This window comes from Eleginops maclovinus, chromosome 9 (assembly GCF_036324505.1).
Source record: "Eleginops maclovinus isolate JMC-PN-2008 ecotype Puerto Natales chromosome 9, JC_Emac_rtc_rv5, whole genome shotgun sequence".
Classification (NCBI taxonomy): Eukaryota; Metazoa; Chordata; class Actinopteri; order Perciformes; family Eleginopidae; genus Eleginops; species Eleginops maclovinus.
In genome coordinates, this window is record NC_086357.1 from 1,038,701 (window position 1) to 1,053,336 (window position 14,636).

The window sequence follows — 14,636 nt, forward strand, 5'->3', positions numbered from 1 at the left end:
TCACCTCAAATCATTTTATTAATGCTATTTTTCCTACATGTAGAAAACTTTGCACAATTTTTTTAGAAAACCTCAGTCATCAGTCCGTTGTTCTCTGAAACGCTGTGATTGGTCAGCAGGGACACGGCGTGCTGGCGTCCTGCTCCACGGTCAATCCTTTACTCAGCAGGAACGCTTCCTGTTTCGGTTCCCGCCCGAGGAACTTCCTCAACATCTCGGAGGCGTCCTCTGAGCCGCCAGGTCGCAGGATGTACTTCCTGTAGTCCATACCAACCTGGAGAGCCAATCAGGAGACAGCAATTAAAGATAACAGTGTTTGTGCTAAGCTACGCTAAACAAAATATCTCAAAATAATGTACAAGTCCAGTACTAGAGTACATTTTTTATTCTTATCACTTATGCATTTTTTTTCTCCTGATGTACGACTAAAGTTATTTTATTTTCCTCCTCAGCTGTTCTCAGAACTGACCTTCGGATTCATGATTCCATCTTGTTTGAAGCGTGCGAAGAACATGTCCATGGAAAACACCTCGCTCCAAAGGTAACCGTAGTACTGAGCATCGTAGCCGCCGGCCAGGTGCCCAAAGGTCGCCGGCATGTTGGTTTCTGCAGAGAGAAGTCAAAGGTGAGAGAGTCCTTGGCCGTCGTATAGCTCAGTGGGTAGAGCAGGCGGCCATATACAGGGGTTTGAACCCGGCTTGAGTCCCTTTGCCGCGGCTCATCCCCTCTGTCTCCCCGTTTCTGAACTACACTGTATTAAAGGCACTGGTTGCCCCAACAAAAAAAAAAAGGTGAGAGAGAAGAGAGGATGGCAACCAGGCGGCAGTGAGAGGAAACTCAGCGCTTCCTGTAGTTTGTGCTATTGCTAGGTCTTTTTCTGAAATAGTTTGTTTTTTTGGAAGTGCATCTTTCCACGACTTTCCTAGCTACCACTGAAACGAGAAGAACAAGTGTGGAATGATCATCTGCAGCATTTAAAAAGTCACCTGGTGAAGCAGGGATTCCAAGGATGTCCTGAGAGAGGCGTGCGTATTCCTCTGCAGCGTCCAGTCCGTTCCTAGTGTGCAGAGCCTGATCCACTTTAGCCAGGACGATTTGCCTCAGGTTAAACAGACCTGCGCGGGGGGCACAGTCACATTAAGTGTTTTTTTAATCAACATTACCCACAGTTAAGCGCTAGTTTTGCTTGGTACAAAGGCACTATTTCCGGTGTTTTACCCACCGGTGTTGGCAAGGCGAGACTTGATGAGTTTGTCGAGCAGTTCCTCTGGGATTGCACTGTTGGTCTTGTAGTGCTTGGACATCCTCTGCAGAGGCTCTCTCTCCCACACCCAGTTCTCTAACATCTGAGATGGTGCCTCCACGAAGTCCCGCTCCACATGAGTCCCGCTGAACATGGCGTAGTCCGACTGCAAACAAACACATGGACACTCAGACACCTGATGACAGGGGGCAACCTGCTGGCTCACAGCCAATCAAGAGACACATTATCTTGGGGTATGTTAGAAAACATATACTTTAAGTAATGACATCATATTACAATCAGCACCAATGGAACTGAGTGGAATACACTCCTGTATCATTAGAAATATCCACAGCTAACAAACATTTTTAGCATTAGGAATATCAGTGAGGTCTGACGTTACATGGCGAGGCTTTCAGAGGTCTCACAGTGTGACTCGCGTTAAAGTCTTACCAGTTGCTTTAGTCAAACAAATCAGACAAATTTTGTGTTGAACAAAGTTAATTTTCTTATATGTCCTTCTGAAAAATTCCATTTCAGTGTGAGAATCTAAAGAAGATTTGAACCTATATTTATTTTAATGACACAGTCCGTCATAAACTGGGACTAGAATGATCCTATTGGAGTTATTGGATAGGACCTGCTGATAGTCTACTATAGGACCGCGGCAGATGTGAAACCCACATTATACAGAAACAGGAAATTGTAGAAACCAAAGGTATAATTTACAGTTGAAATAAACGATCACATGGCACACATGTTGATGCTAAGCTTCTAAGTTTTACCCATTTTTTGCAGATTTCTTCTATTCTTATCGATCTGCTGCTCAGAGCTATCTTATCTTGTGTCATATGTGTCAGTGAGGTTGTAAAGCATTGCTATCCATATACAAAAACACTCCACAATAAAATGACCTGAAAGAGCATTCACACAGCTTTGTTGCTGGAGATTTCAAAACATATCTCTCATCTGAGCTGGGTTAAAAAAAAAAAAATGTTCCTTAAAAACATTTATCTACTTTGTAATAGCTGCATACTGTTAGCACGAACAACAGACAGGTGTAGCATCAGTGACTACAGGCGAACACTGGTTCCTCACACCTCAGCGCAGAGTTGGTGCATGACGTGTCCGAACTCGTGGAAATACGTCTCCACCTCGTCGTGCTGCAGGAGAGACGGGGTGTCAGCCGTCGGCTTGCTGAAGTTGGCCACCATGGCCGCAACCGACATCTGACGCCTGCCGTCAGGTAGGAGGCAGCCGGGCTGCAGGCCGAAGCACGCAGCGTGACCGTACTTCCCCTCCCTGCAGGGGACAGAGAAGGAACACACTGAGGCACCTGGACCCCCGCATCCACACATCTGGGAGTACAAATAAAGGAGCAACAGGAAAAAAAAGGAAAGGGGGACAAGGAGACAAAGACATAAAGGAAGAGGGAAATAACTATAAAGGAAGGAAGAGGAGAAATGTTGAGGGGGGGAAGCGAAAAAGTAGAAGAAGAGGAGGAGGAAGTACATTTAAAGGGGGAAGCAAGAGAGAATGTGAGGGAGAAGAGGATGTTTAATGAGGGAGGAGGAGGAAAGGTAGGCCTCATACCCCCCCCCCCCTTTAGGTGTTCCATGCAGAGCCATCCGCTCTGAGCCTCACCTGGGGTGGAGGTCCAGGTAGAACTGCCCCACCACCTGCCCACTGCTGCGGTCCTTCACACAGTACAGAGTGACATCCGGGTGCCACACAACCGCCCCCCCCACCAGCTCAAAGGTCAGACCCAGCAGCTCCTGGTAGATGTCCAGTAGACCCTGAGTCACCACCTCCATGGGGAAGTACTCCTTCAGCAGGTTCTGATCCACTGCGTATTGAGTCTCCTCCACCTGACAGGGGGGGGGGCAGAGAGGAGGAGAAAGACAAGGGCAAATTGTATTAATTTTATATGTATTTTGTGTATTAATTTGTAATGATCTCATTTATTTTTTCAAAGATTTTAATTGTATACACATTAAATACCATTTTACCATCTTGGGGCCATGTCGAAATATGAAATAATTGGTATTACTTACATTTGGTGTGATTTCCAAAAAATGAATCAAACATTTAAAAAGAAGTCTGTCTTCAGTCTTTCTCTCTGCATCCCGTCTTACTTATAAAACAACACCTGAAGTGTGTGTGTGTCTCAGGCGTGCAGCTCGTACCTGGGTCATGAAGTAGCGCGTGTCCCAGGCGTGCAGCTCTCCGGTGAAAGGCAGACCTCTCTTCTGACACTCCTTCTCCTTCAGTTTCAGGATGACTGCTCGCTCCTCAATACCCAGAGGCTTCAGCTTACGAGCTAGATCCTCTGAACATACAGCAGAGACAGTCAGATAGATAGAATCGGAGGATGAAACCCTCTTTATTAGTCACATACATGCACACAGCAGAGCACACACAGTGAAATTGGTCCTCTGCATTTAACCCATCCTAGTACTAGGAGCAGTGGGCAACTATTGTGCAGCGCCCGGGGAGCAATGGGGAGGGGGGATTGGAGGTGTCTGGTGCCTTGCTCAAGGGTACCACAGCAGGGCCTAGGAGGTGAACTGGGACCTCTCCAAGTAGCAGTCCACTTTCCATATTTCAAGTCGACCCTACGATTCCCAGTCCAAGCCCCTACTGACTGAGCCACTGCTGGACTTGAGCCACTGCTGGACTCGACAGTCAGGGGGGGGGTTTCCTCTGCAGGCACCAAAACACTAACCACAGAGATCATCGTACAGAGGAACATTTTCTTTGTCTTACTTCCTGAATTCCTTTTTTTTCTCCTATCAACATTTGGTTGTCTCCACATACGTGTCGGTTGTCCCATTGAGAAGAATTCTTTTATATGTTTTTAGCTAAAGGGATTCTTTTAGTTCAGTTTACTCTCTTCCCTCAAAAACATTTTTGTTTACACTAAATATCTGTTGCTTCCAATTTTAGAAATTACAAAGATAATAAATTTGGCTGCTACTAACAATTATTTTCACTATTGATTATTTTCTAGATTCATCGTTTGGTCGATGGATCAGAGAATAGTGAAAAATGTCACACTTCATGGAGATGATATTCCGCAAAAGGCCGACCTACATGATATTAGGCAGGTGGTCGTAATGTTATGGCTGATTGGTGTATAAAGCCAAATGTTTCTTGTATTACCTTCCCTAAACTTTTAATTTGAACCAACAGGTGTAGCTTCAGTGATGGAGGTTGTGAACTCACCGAGGAAGCCGGCCACCTTCTTCCCAGTTTTCGCCATGTTCATCTCCAGGACAAAGTCAGCATGCGTGGTGAAGCCGAGCACAGAGCTTTTCTGAGCCCGGAGCTCCACCAGCTCCTTCAGGATGGCAGAGTTCTCCTGAAAACAGACACACACACGCACACACACAAACAATTTGGTGTTAGTCGTGTGAAAGATAATAACAGCTCGTGTTTGCTCACCCTGTCAGAACTCTTGGTGATCCTCACACACATGTCAAACTACCAAAAGAAGCTTTAATAAAGTGGAACTGTCTTTTTCTCCCACGGGGAACTATCATCTTATCGTGGTGGAGAGGTTTTAGTGCAACTAATGTTGTACCTTCCAGAAAAGACCCCATAGTAAACAGAGGAAAAGAAAGGTTAGCCGGCCCGAAGGATACCGGGGTCCCCTTCTGGAGCCAGGCTCAGAGGAGGACCCATCAGCGAGCATCTGGCACATTCTTAAAAAGCTACATGGACAAAACCTCCACTTCTCCGTCCCGCAGGCCCACCACATACTGATAGGGCCGTATGCGCTGTCAGAAGGGTGGCAGTGAAGGTAGAGAGTCTCAATTGTCAGAAGCTGGCTTGGGGGGTTGGACTTTATTCTTCTCCGGAGTTGCCAAAGGTGAGAAGCGCCAGGCAGGTGTGAGGGGTTTACTTCGCTGGATTAGAGGGTCACCCCTCTATGGGGGAAAAACTTGGACTGTTTTATTGGCTTATTCAGAGAGACCCTGGAGAGAGTCCAGTATGGGGCTCTTAAAGGGAGCTCCATAGTCTCACTGGGAGACTTCAACACATATATGGGCAATGATGGAAAACCTTGAACGGGGTGTGATTGGGAGGAATTCAGGGGCCAGCATCGAAAGGAGGTACTGTGGGGGGTGCTGCAGGAGTGTGGGGTGAGGGGGTCTCTACTCAGGTCCATCCAATCTCTGTACGCCCAAAGCGAGAGCTGTGTCCGGATCCTCGGCAGTTAGACGAACTGGTTACCGGTGAGGGTTGGACTGTGCCGGAGTTGTGCTTTGACACCAATCCTGATTGTGATATTCATAGACAGGATTTCGAGGCATTGTCATTTGGGAGAGGGGCTGCAGTTTGGTGTGCTAAGGATGGCACCACTGCTTTTTGCAGATGATGTGGTTATGTTGGTGTCATGGCTCTGAGACCTTCAGCACTCACTGGATCAGTTCACAGCCGAGTGTGAAGCACCTCTAAATCTTAGAAAAACCCCAGTCAGAGCTGGTTGATGTGGTCAGGAAAAGGGAAGTTTGGGGCCCCTTTACTGGAACTGTCTTTCATTACAACCTTTTCTAGAATGGTTTTGAACAGCGGTTCCCAAACTTTTTTGCGGCGCACCCCCTTCTACGTCCCAACCGGGTTGACGCACCCCCCAAAAAAATGCAACAAAAAAAATTAAAATAAAAGGGATTACAAAGGAAATGTTTATTGTTCCTGTTTTTTATTGTAGCCTATGGAAAAATCCCACTTAAAAAAGAACATTGTCTAATAGTTTTACACCAGACCACCATTACATGTTTCATCTCGCGCACCCCCTCACACTTTGGGAATCCCTGGTTTAGAATATAAAAGAAGAGGTTGTTAAGAACTTCATCATTATCAAAATAAACTGCATATTATGTTTTAATACATTGATTGATTGTTTTGTCTCCAAAAGACCAAATTAAAATCTCCTTTTAGTTCCCAAGATCAGACGTAACATTTTCAAACAGCTTTTGGCCAACTGCCTAACATCTCCAAAATATTAAATTGACTTAAATGCAAAACAAGATATAGCAGCAAGTCCTTCCAATCAATTAATCACTTGATCCATAAATGGAATTATCATTTCAGACCTAATAACGACTGTGAGAAAAATGCTTAACCATTTCCAATATTAATAATCTTCCTGTTTTAATGGCAACATATAATTAGTATTTTTTTTGCATGCGACTTTACGCTCATCCTCTCCTGACTTTGGTTTCCTGTAAAATAATTTTTTGGAGTACATTTCACAGATGACAGTTACAGTAATGTATAACTTTTTGCTGTAACGCAGTAATATAAGGCATTACTAAAGACATTTTGGTAATATCTTACCCGTTACAAATTCCAGTTTTTGCACAATGGATTGATATTTTCAGTTTGTTGGAGAAAAAGATAAAAACATAACAGTCAAGTGCAATCGATGTTCGAGAGCAAAGGAATTGTCTACATCAAGAAATAGCACTATCAACTTAAAGAAGCTGGAGCGGTGCCACGCTAACGCTAAGTTAGTCGAGAGAGCTGCAGGCTCGGAGAAAAGAAAAGAACAGAGAAAGACAGGAGTGCGTGCAGTTCAAAGCAACAGAGGGTAACTTTCTCTGGTCTGCTGCTTGAACCCCGAGAAGTTCAGAGACTCGTGGCAGAGTGTTGAAGATCTGCAGCCTCTGTCCTCTGTGGCATCGCCGGCTTTTAGAAAGCTTGTCAGCCAAATCCCCGTTAACACACCAATGACAAGTTGAGCTAACGTTGAATAGAGATTCGTTCATATACAGCAGGTCACAGGGCCGTGCAGAGGCTCCACTAACATGTTATTAATAACACACAGAGACGTAATTGTACCGGTATCACATATTATTTAGCCCACTTAAACGGAGCATGAGTTTAAATAACTAGCATGAGTTTAATATCCAGCTATCTTCTTAAATTTCAGCATGTACTGCCCGATAGAAATAAAAGAAAAAATATATTGCACACCTTGTCCTTTCAGAATGTTATGTTTCATTATAGCTCTATTTTGTTTCATATATAGGCCTTTTAAATGTTTACAGTATCTCTATTGTAATTTACCAGATTTTGATCCTATGACTGCTTCTGTGATTTTGTGATGGTGATGGATACATATTGGATTGGATATGAGCCTCCAATGCGCCTATTATAGGTTGTTAGTAGCCTTAAGGGCCTTCACAGTTGTTATGCTATTCAACACATCGCCCTTCACTGGAGGTATAAGGAGCTGCAATAAACTACATTTAACATTTAAAATGCCTAGCCATACTTTTGTGGTTATTTTGGTGAAAGTAACTCAGAAGTAGTGTAACACATTACAGTTCAGAGACAGTCATAATGTAATGGAACTTTTTACTTAAAAAAAGACAGTAATAAGTAATATATAATTTATAATATTGGAAGTAACTTGCCCAACACTAGGTATATATATTTTGTTGTATTCCCATGTGTAATCTCTGCCCTTCACTGACTGAAGTTCTCTTCTGGCGATCAGAGCTTCTCTCAGATTCTCCCGATCTGGGAAACAAAAACCTGACTCTGAAACTATTTAAAAATCCAAACCTCTTTTTCACTTGGTGTCTCACCTCCTTGCAGCGGGAGTTAAAGGCCTCCTCCAGCTTCCTGCGGGTTTCTGGGACGTAGCATTTCTTCATGGTTGGAAAGTAATGAGGATACTTGAGGGTGACCTTCAGCTTCTCTCCGTCCTTCTCGAGAGAGCTGAGGAAGTCCTCTGGGAGGCCGCCTGAAACCAACAGCACCACATGTGTGAATACACGGAGAGAGGAAGACGAGGGTGGACTGAATGAAGCTCAGGACTCACCCAGCTCGTCTCTGGTAAAAGAGAGACTGGTGGTGTCCTCGTTCAGGTTCTTGTTGAAATCGATGCACAGGTTGCTCAGCTTCTTTTTGATGGTCATGATCTCCTGTTACAGAAAAGTTACAGAATCAGAGTTATATCTTACAGGACTTTATCCCCAAAAGCTCAATCTTATCCAATAAACATTTAACTACCGTAATTTCCGGACTATAAGCCGCTACTTTTTGCACAAGCTTTGAACCCTGCGGCTTCTAGTCCGGTGCGGCTAATGTATGAACAAAACAGGATTTTCCCCTAATTTTAGCTTGTGCGGCTAATATTCAGGTGCGATTTGTAGTCCGGAAAATACGATACTTATATGATTTGAATACAGGGATACTCTGTGTGGTAAAGCCTAACAACCACAACAGAAAAGTATCTGTTACAACAACTTATTAAAACAAGCAATATTTCTTCAAAGATTGGCATGATATGAATGTTGACCCTTTTCTATCAGAGCTTGTTCTGGGTGGGTTCGTGGAGGAATGTTGCTCTCAGTGAAGTTTCCCTGCATGAACAAAAGGTCATTGATAAAAAAACATAGGTCACCTCCTGTTTCTCTTTGGGCAGGTGGAGACCGTTCCTCCTCCCCAGTTTGACCAGACGCTCCATGTAACGCTTGGACTCTGCAGTAAGGCTGCTGGCCTCCACCTTCTTCTGCAGACAGAAAACAGAATCCAGGTGACCAGGAGCCGCATGACAGAAACGTCCGTATCTGTCAATCACTTTAGGTTAACGTTGAGAACATTGCTATTACAGAAACATGGTTTCTACCTGCATTTAGGAAAGAATCCTATCTTATCTGAATAGGAACTTAGATATTACAAAAACATTCTAACTTAAGACTTCCCATGTTAGGAAACCTTGATTGAGATGGCATAAACCATGTCATTCATTCAAAATAACTCTAATGAAGTTTTAAAGGTCCACTGTTATGCAAAGTGCACCTTTTGCTGTCTTTTATACATAAATGTGTGTCCCGGGTGTGTAAGGAGACTCACAAAGTGTCAGAAAAATACAACCCTCTCTCTTTTCCTCCTTACCCACATCTCTAAAAATGGGGGTACAAATGAGCTGATCCAGATTTGCTGCCAATATGACATAATATCAGAAATGTGGGCTGGCTTTACATTGAACTCCTGGCAACGTCCCGCCCACTTGGCACGTCCCAACCTATCGTCTGCAATATACAGTCAGCGGATCACCTCCGCAGCACCTCTGTGTGTCTGTGTGTTCAGCAGGAGAGCCTTAGATTACTTGTTATATATATATATATATATATATACAGAGTTGGGTGTAACGCGTTACAAAAGTAACGGAGTTACAGTAATGTATTACTTGTTGCTGTAACGCAGTAATATAACGCATTACTTCTGAAATGTGGGTAATATAATACCCGTTACAATTCTCAGTAACACAGTTACAACCAGTGTCCGAACTACGGGGGGACTCGGGGGATCCGAGACCCCCTGAAACTGACACGAGATCCCCCGAAAATATGATTTGGGAAATGTTGGGGGGTCTCTAAAATATCAGTCAAGTCAAGCGCAAGAGCAGGGGTTCTCAAAGTTTTGATAGCTGAGGGCCAATTTAGGAACCCAACATTGAACTGAGGGCCGCCAAAGGAAACAATCCCATTTATGACCATTTTAATGAACAGGTTGCATCTCTACAGTTTACATTTATTGATCCACATCCAGTAATGTGCAATAAACACATTTTAATTAATAAATGAGGCTGAACCTGGCAAAACTTGTGAAAACCTTGAGAAACATTGTAATGCACACAAAATCCCTGGGGTTCTCTGCCCTCAACAGACAAAGTTGGGATATAACAGTCCATGTGCAGTCCATTTCAAATGTATTTAGAACAAACAGTCTCAGTGTGCCTTGCTTCTTGTCTTATCAGCATGGGCCTTATTCAGGAGCAATTCCAGCTACCAAAGCACCACAGGAAAACCTGCAGACACAGACACAGACACAGACACAGACACACACACACACACACACACACACACACACACACACACACACACACACACACACACACACACACACACACACACACACACACACACACACACACACACACACACACACACACACACACACACACACACACAGAGAAGGGGGAGAAAGACAGAGAAAGAGACTTAAAATAGAAGCTTACCAAACAAGTCATCATCATCATCATCATCATTAATATACAGTGGGGCAAAAAAGTATTTAGTCAGCCACCAATTGTGTAAGTTCTCCCATTTAAAAAGATGAGAGAGGCCTGTAATTTTTATCATAGGTACACTTCAACTATGAGAGACAAAATGAGAAAAAGAAATCCAGGAAATCACATTGACTATATACTTTTTTGCCCCACTGTATATCATTGCCTATCATCAATAAGCTTGTCATTAAGTCACACTGAATATTTGTTACTTGGTCAACATACCTTTTTTAATTGTCATGGGATTTGTGGTGCTGTTTTCGGTTGGCCACGATTCCTCTGATGTCCGGCTCCATCTCCGTCATTGTGATACGAAGGACAGCATGTAGAGGGCCATCTGTCAGCCTAGATCTCAGCTTGGATTTGTTGATGGCCATGGTGGAGAAGGTCTTCTCACAAATGCTTCTGAATAAAGAGACGATTCTGATAGCATGCTGGCGAAGTGCAGGGTATGTGGCGATGAGCTCAAACTGCATTTCGGCAGGCTCTTCCTCAGGGACACATGAGAAAGGATTTTGGAAAAGGTTGAATGCCTTCTCGTGGTCCCTGAAGTCGGAGAAGCGGTGGTCGAATTCCTCTCTGAGTTTTTTTTATGAGGTTATGGTTCTTTTCTGAACGCAGGTGACGTAAAACGTGGCGCCCATCTGTGTCTGTGTAATCTACCAGCGACTTGCAGGCAGGAAAATGGGTGAGATCTCCCTGTTTGAGCTGTCCCTGCAGCAGTTCAAGTTTTCGCAGGAAAGCTTTGTCATTGTCAAATAGTGTGGAAATGAGCTTCCCATGGCCCTGCAGCTTCAGATTAAGATCGCTGAGACACGTTTTCAGATCACCAAGGAGCGCTAGGTCACAGAGCCATTTAGTGTCACTTAACTCTGTCACCTCTTGTCCTTTTGACTCCATGAACTCTTTTATTTCTTTCCTCAAGTTAAGAAAACGTTTCAGTGTGGCACCTCTGCTCAGCCACCTGACGGCAGTGAAGCGAAAAAAGTCTTGAATTGGCAGTGATTCAGACCTCTGGACTTCAGGAAATTAACTGTCTTCACAACTACGTCCATGACATGTTTCATTTCAAGCGTCTGAACAGCGAGGGCTTCTTGGTGTATTATACAGTGGTATTTGATTAGTTTCTCACCTCCGTTGTTGGCCACTTTCTCAGAGAGCAGCGACACGGCACCTGTCTTTCTCCCAACCATTGCCGGTGCTCCATCTGTTGTGACACCGACCAGAGACGACAGGTTCACATTGTATGCACCGAGACTGCGACACACCAGCATCACAAATGTCGACTCTCCTTGTTCTGTCTTTGATACTCTCCAAGCTTAGCAGCTCCTCGCCTTGGTCAAAGTTCTCCGTGACTGTTCGGATGAAAATCAGCAATTGCGCTGTATTGGAAATGTCCGTGCTTTCATCCAGTGCGATGGAAAAAGCCCCCTTTCCTAGCCCCTCCACACGTTGTCCCAGCAGTCCTTGCGCATTGCATTTACCTGCTTGCAGATCAGGCAAATGACTTTATCCGACCCGTGAGGTACGACAAAGTAAGCGTTTGTCCACTTATTTTGAAACTGCCTTTTCTCCTCACCGACACAACGTTTTTTTCTCGAGGGGCCGGCCTCCGGCTCCCGCTCCAGCTCCATCTTCACAGCTGTCCCGGTGGCAGCCCAGTGGCAAAAAAACTTAGCGTCCCAGTGGTGAATAAAAAACATTGCACCGTGGACCTCTGGGAGTGAGGTCAAGTGCGGTCAGACTTCAACTGTAATTACCGCCTATAGATGCCGCTGAAGACCATGAAACGGAGATTCATCCTTTCAAAGCAATGTACAGTTTTAACAGTTTTACAGTTCTGTAACTTATTGCGGGCCACCAGAAATGTTTCTGCGGGCCGCACTTTGAGAACCCCTGATTTAAAGCTACATTCACAGAAACAGCACTCAGGAACAGGGCTGAAATAGAGGGGGATGTCCCATATTTAACTTGGTGCACATTTGTAACCACTTGGAACAAATAGTAGCTTTTAGATCAACAGTTTATTATTCAAATGTAACCAATTAAACAATGAGGACCAGTGTGTTCTCCAGTATGGGCATAGAAAATTTAGAGAAAGTTTAAGATGCTTCACATTTTTAAGGGCCCACTCATCAATAGATGCTTCTGGCTTCGACACCATTTCGTGTTTAGGATTTTCCAGTTGGGAATTTAATTTACAGTACATGTGCTAGTGTTTTATGGTTGGTTGTGAGCAGATGCAAAATGTCCAATGTAAAAGGGAGAAATATTAATGTTTGTATCTCTCCATTCATTTATCTGTCTGTCTGCATAGGACATCTCTCCGTCAGCTCACCTCCAGAGCGACAATCCTCAGGTACACGTCCTCCCTCATGCTCATCTCCACGTCGAACTCAGACAGACGCTTGTCAGCCTCGGTGCTCGCTGTTCGGACTTCCTTACAGGAAGAGACGTGCTGCGGGAAGTCCAACATGTTCCTCTGGACTGAGACACAAAACAGTAAGGTCACAGTCAGTTTGGATGTTGTACAGCCGGTTCATGAAATGTCAATTGTAAGTATCATTTAGTTTTAACACATTTGGATGTTTTTAGTATCTAGACTTTTCTTTTTTTTTTATGGCTACAGCATGGTTAAAAAGGGTGAAGACAAATCTTCCACTTTGGTGGAGAATATAGTGGATTTTGAACCTCTTAAATTGTTAGATAATTGCATTCATATTTTAAGGCAAATATTGGAAAATGTTAAAATATTTACGATTAACAGCTTTCCCATTTTCATTTCTATGTGGTCATAAAATACCCATACAAGTAGGTGAAGATTTAAATCCTGATTGGATTATTCCCTTTTACTATTTGCTTTATTAACATACTTATGTGGAATTTCCATTTTAAAGTTTCCATTATAATTTCCCCATCTTATAATGTCGATGTGGTATCTTGTAAATTCAATATAGCATCTAATTATTTTAACTTGGACATTTTGAACTTCGGAATCTCAGATATTTGCAAAAGTAAATTAATATTACATTTAATTTTGTATTTCTCTGGTTTTAGAGGGCTACCATAACATGGAAAAAGGAGTTGTTTTCAGCTGCCTCCACACAAACTCTACATCTCTATTGTCTCTGCACCACGGGTTCAGCTGCTTTCTCTACAAACTGCTGACGAGTCTTTCCCATCCCATTCTGCTGAATCAGAGCTTCACTGCAGCGCCCACAACGGACGCCGGCCCTGACTGCTCTCAGGTTCATGCTGCGTTTGACTGCATTAAAGTCAGCATCATCGTCAAATTGACAGTACGAGCTGCAAAAGTATCTGAGGGGGTCAATTTAAATGATAATAATAACAATAAAAACAAATCAAATATTGTTTTTGTCTTGCTCTGCTGCCAGTAAACAGTTATCTTGAATAAATCAGGTGATAGTCTTCTAGTTCAGACCGACAGTGTGTGTGTGTGTATCACAGCCTGTTATATGCTCTTCCTCTGAGCCACAGAACTCATTTGTTGTCTAAAAACATGGACACTCAGTGAGGCACACCGTTTCGCTGGGCCGCATTTTTCTTCAATATCATGAACAGACACTGTACTTTATTCTGACACAATCCCACACCCACTGTCCTGCTGCCACTAACACTCACTGGAGCACTGTATATGGATTAATCCTAAATATAGTCTAGAAGACATGTGTTATTTCATCCTGCATCCTGATCTTCTCCTTAAGTAAGAAGCTACTTAAGGAAATAACTGAAACTTTTAAACTGTGAATCTATGTATTTGAGTGTATTTAAGTAACCAATGAATTTCAAGCTGAGAGCAAGAGAGGGACAGTAATAATGAGACAAGTCCTCGCTCGTTTTATAGGAATTGATAATAATAACAAAATGTTTGGAATAACACCTGCATTTTCTTTAATTGTCATTTCTGTTTTGGATTTATGTAGCTGGAGCAGCAGTGTGGATAAATATGAATGATGGTGTGTCAGATGTTCCTGTTTTTTTGTTGATTTAAAGAGCTCACAAAGAGAAGGACAGTACTATTCTTATACGATAATATATACTATTATTAATGCTAAATCATTTGTCATTCATTACAATATGCCCGCTGTATTTTACAAATGGTGATTTATTACAACTTCCCATGTTCGCTTCCGATGTTGCACGACTGCTCCAAGTCCCCAGGAAGTGGTCCGGACTTTGAGAAAATATACATAGCGGCCAAACAGCAGTACTACAACTTCTGTATCAGTCCGTGACGTCACTCGGCCCTGAAAGACTTTTCCCACTGATTTACATTGGGAA

General features: G+C 43.3%; 1 protein-coding gene across 2 annotated transcripts in view; it reads right to left on the minus strand.

Moving 5' to 3' along the window:
- The window catches only part of thop1 (thimet oligopeptidase 1), a 21,697-nt gene continuing 7,061 nt past the window's right edge, over positions 1-14,636 (minus strand). The window contains exons 4-15 of one of the 2 annotated variants that reach the window (XM_063891543.1): positions 12,673-12,821; positions 8,664-8,768; positions 8,079-8,181; positions 7,843-8,000; positions 4,469-4,604; positions 3,430-3,572; positions 2,888-3,111; positions 2,344-2,545; positions 1,223-1,409; positions 987-1,115; positions 470-606; positions 1-274 (exon numbers count right to left, since the gene is read on the minus strand). In XM_063891543.1, the coding sequence (XP_063747613.1) occupies positions 113-274; positions 470-606; positions 987-1,115; positions 1,223-1,409; positions 2,344-2,545; positions 2,888-3,111; positions 3,430-3,572; positions 4,469-4,604; positions 7,843-8,000; positions 8,079-8,181; positions 8,664-8,768; positions 12,673-12,821 (1,835 nt within the window). In that variant the 3' untranslated portion in view covers positions 1-112. Of the gene's footprint in view, positions 275-469; positions 607-986; positions 1,116-1,222; positions 1,410-2,343; positions 2,546-2,887; positions 3,112-3,429; positions 3,573-4,468; positions 4,605-7,842; positions 8,001-8,078; positions 8,182-8,663; positions 8,772-12,672; positions 12,822-14,636 lie in introns of both variants that reach the window. The other variant, XM_063891542.1, reaches the window with a different exon arrangement.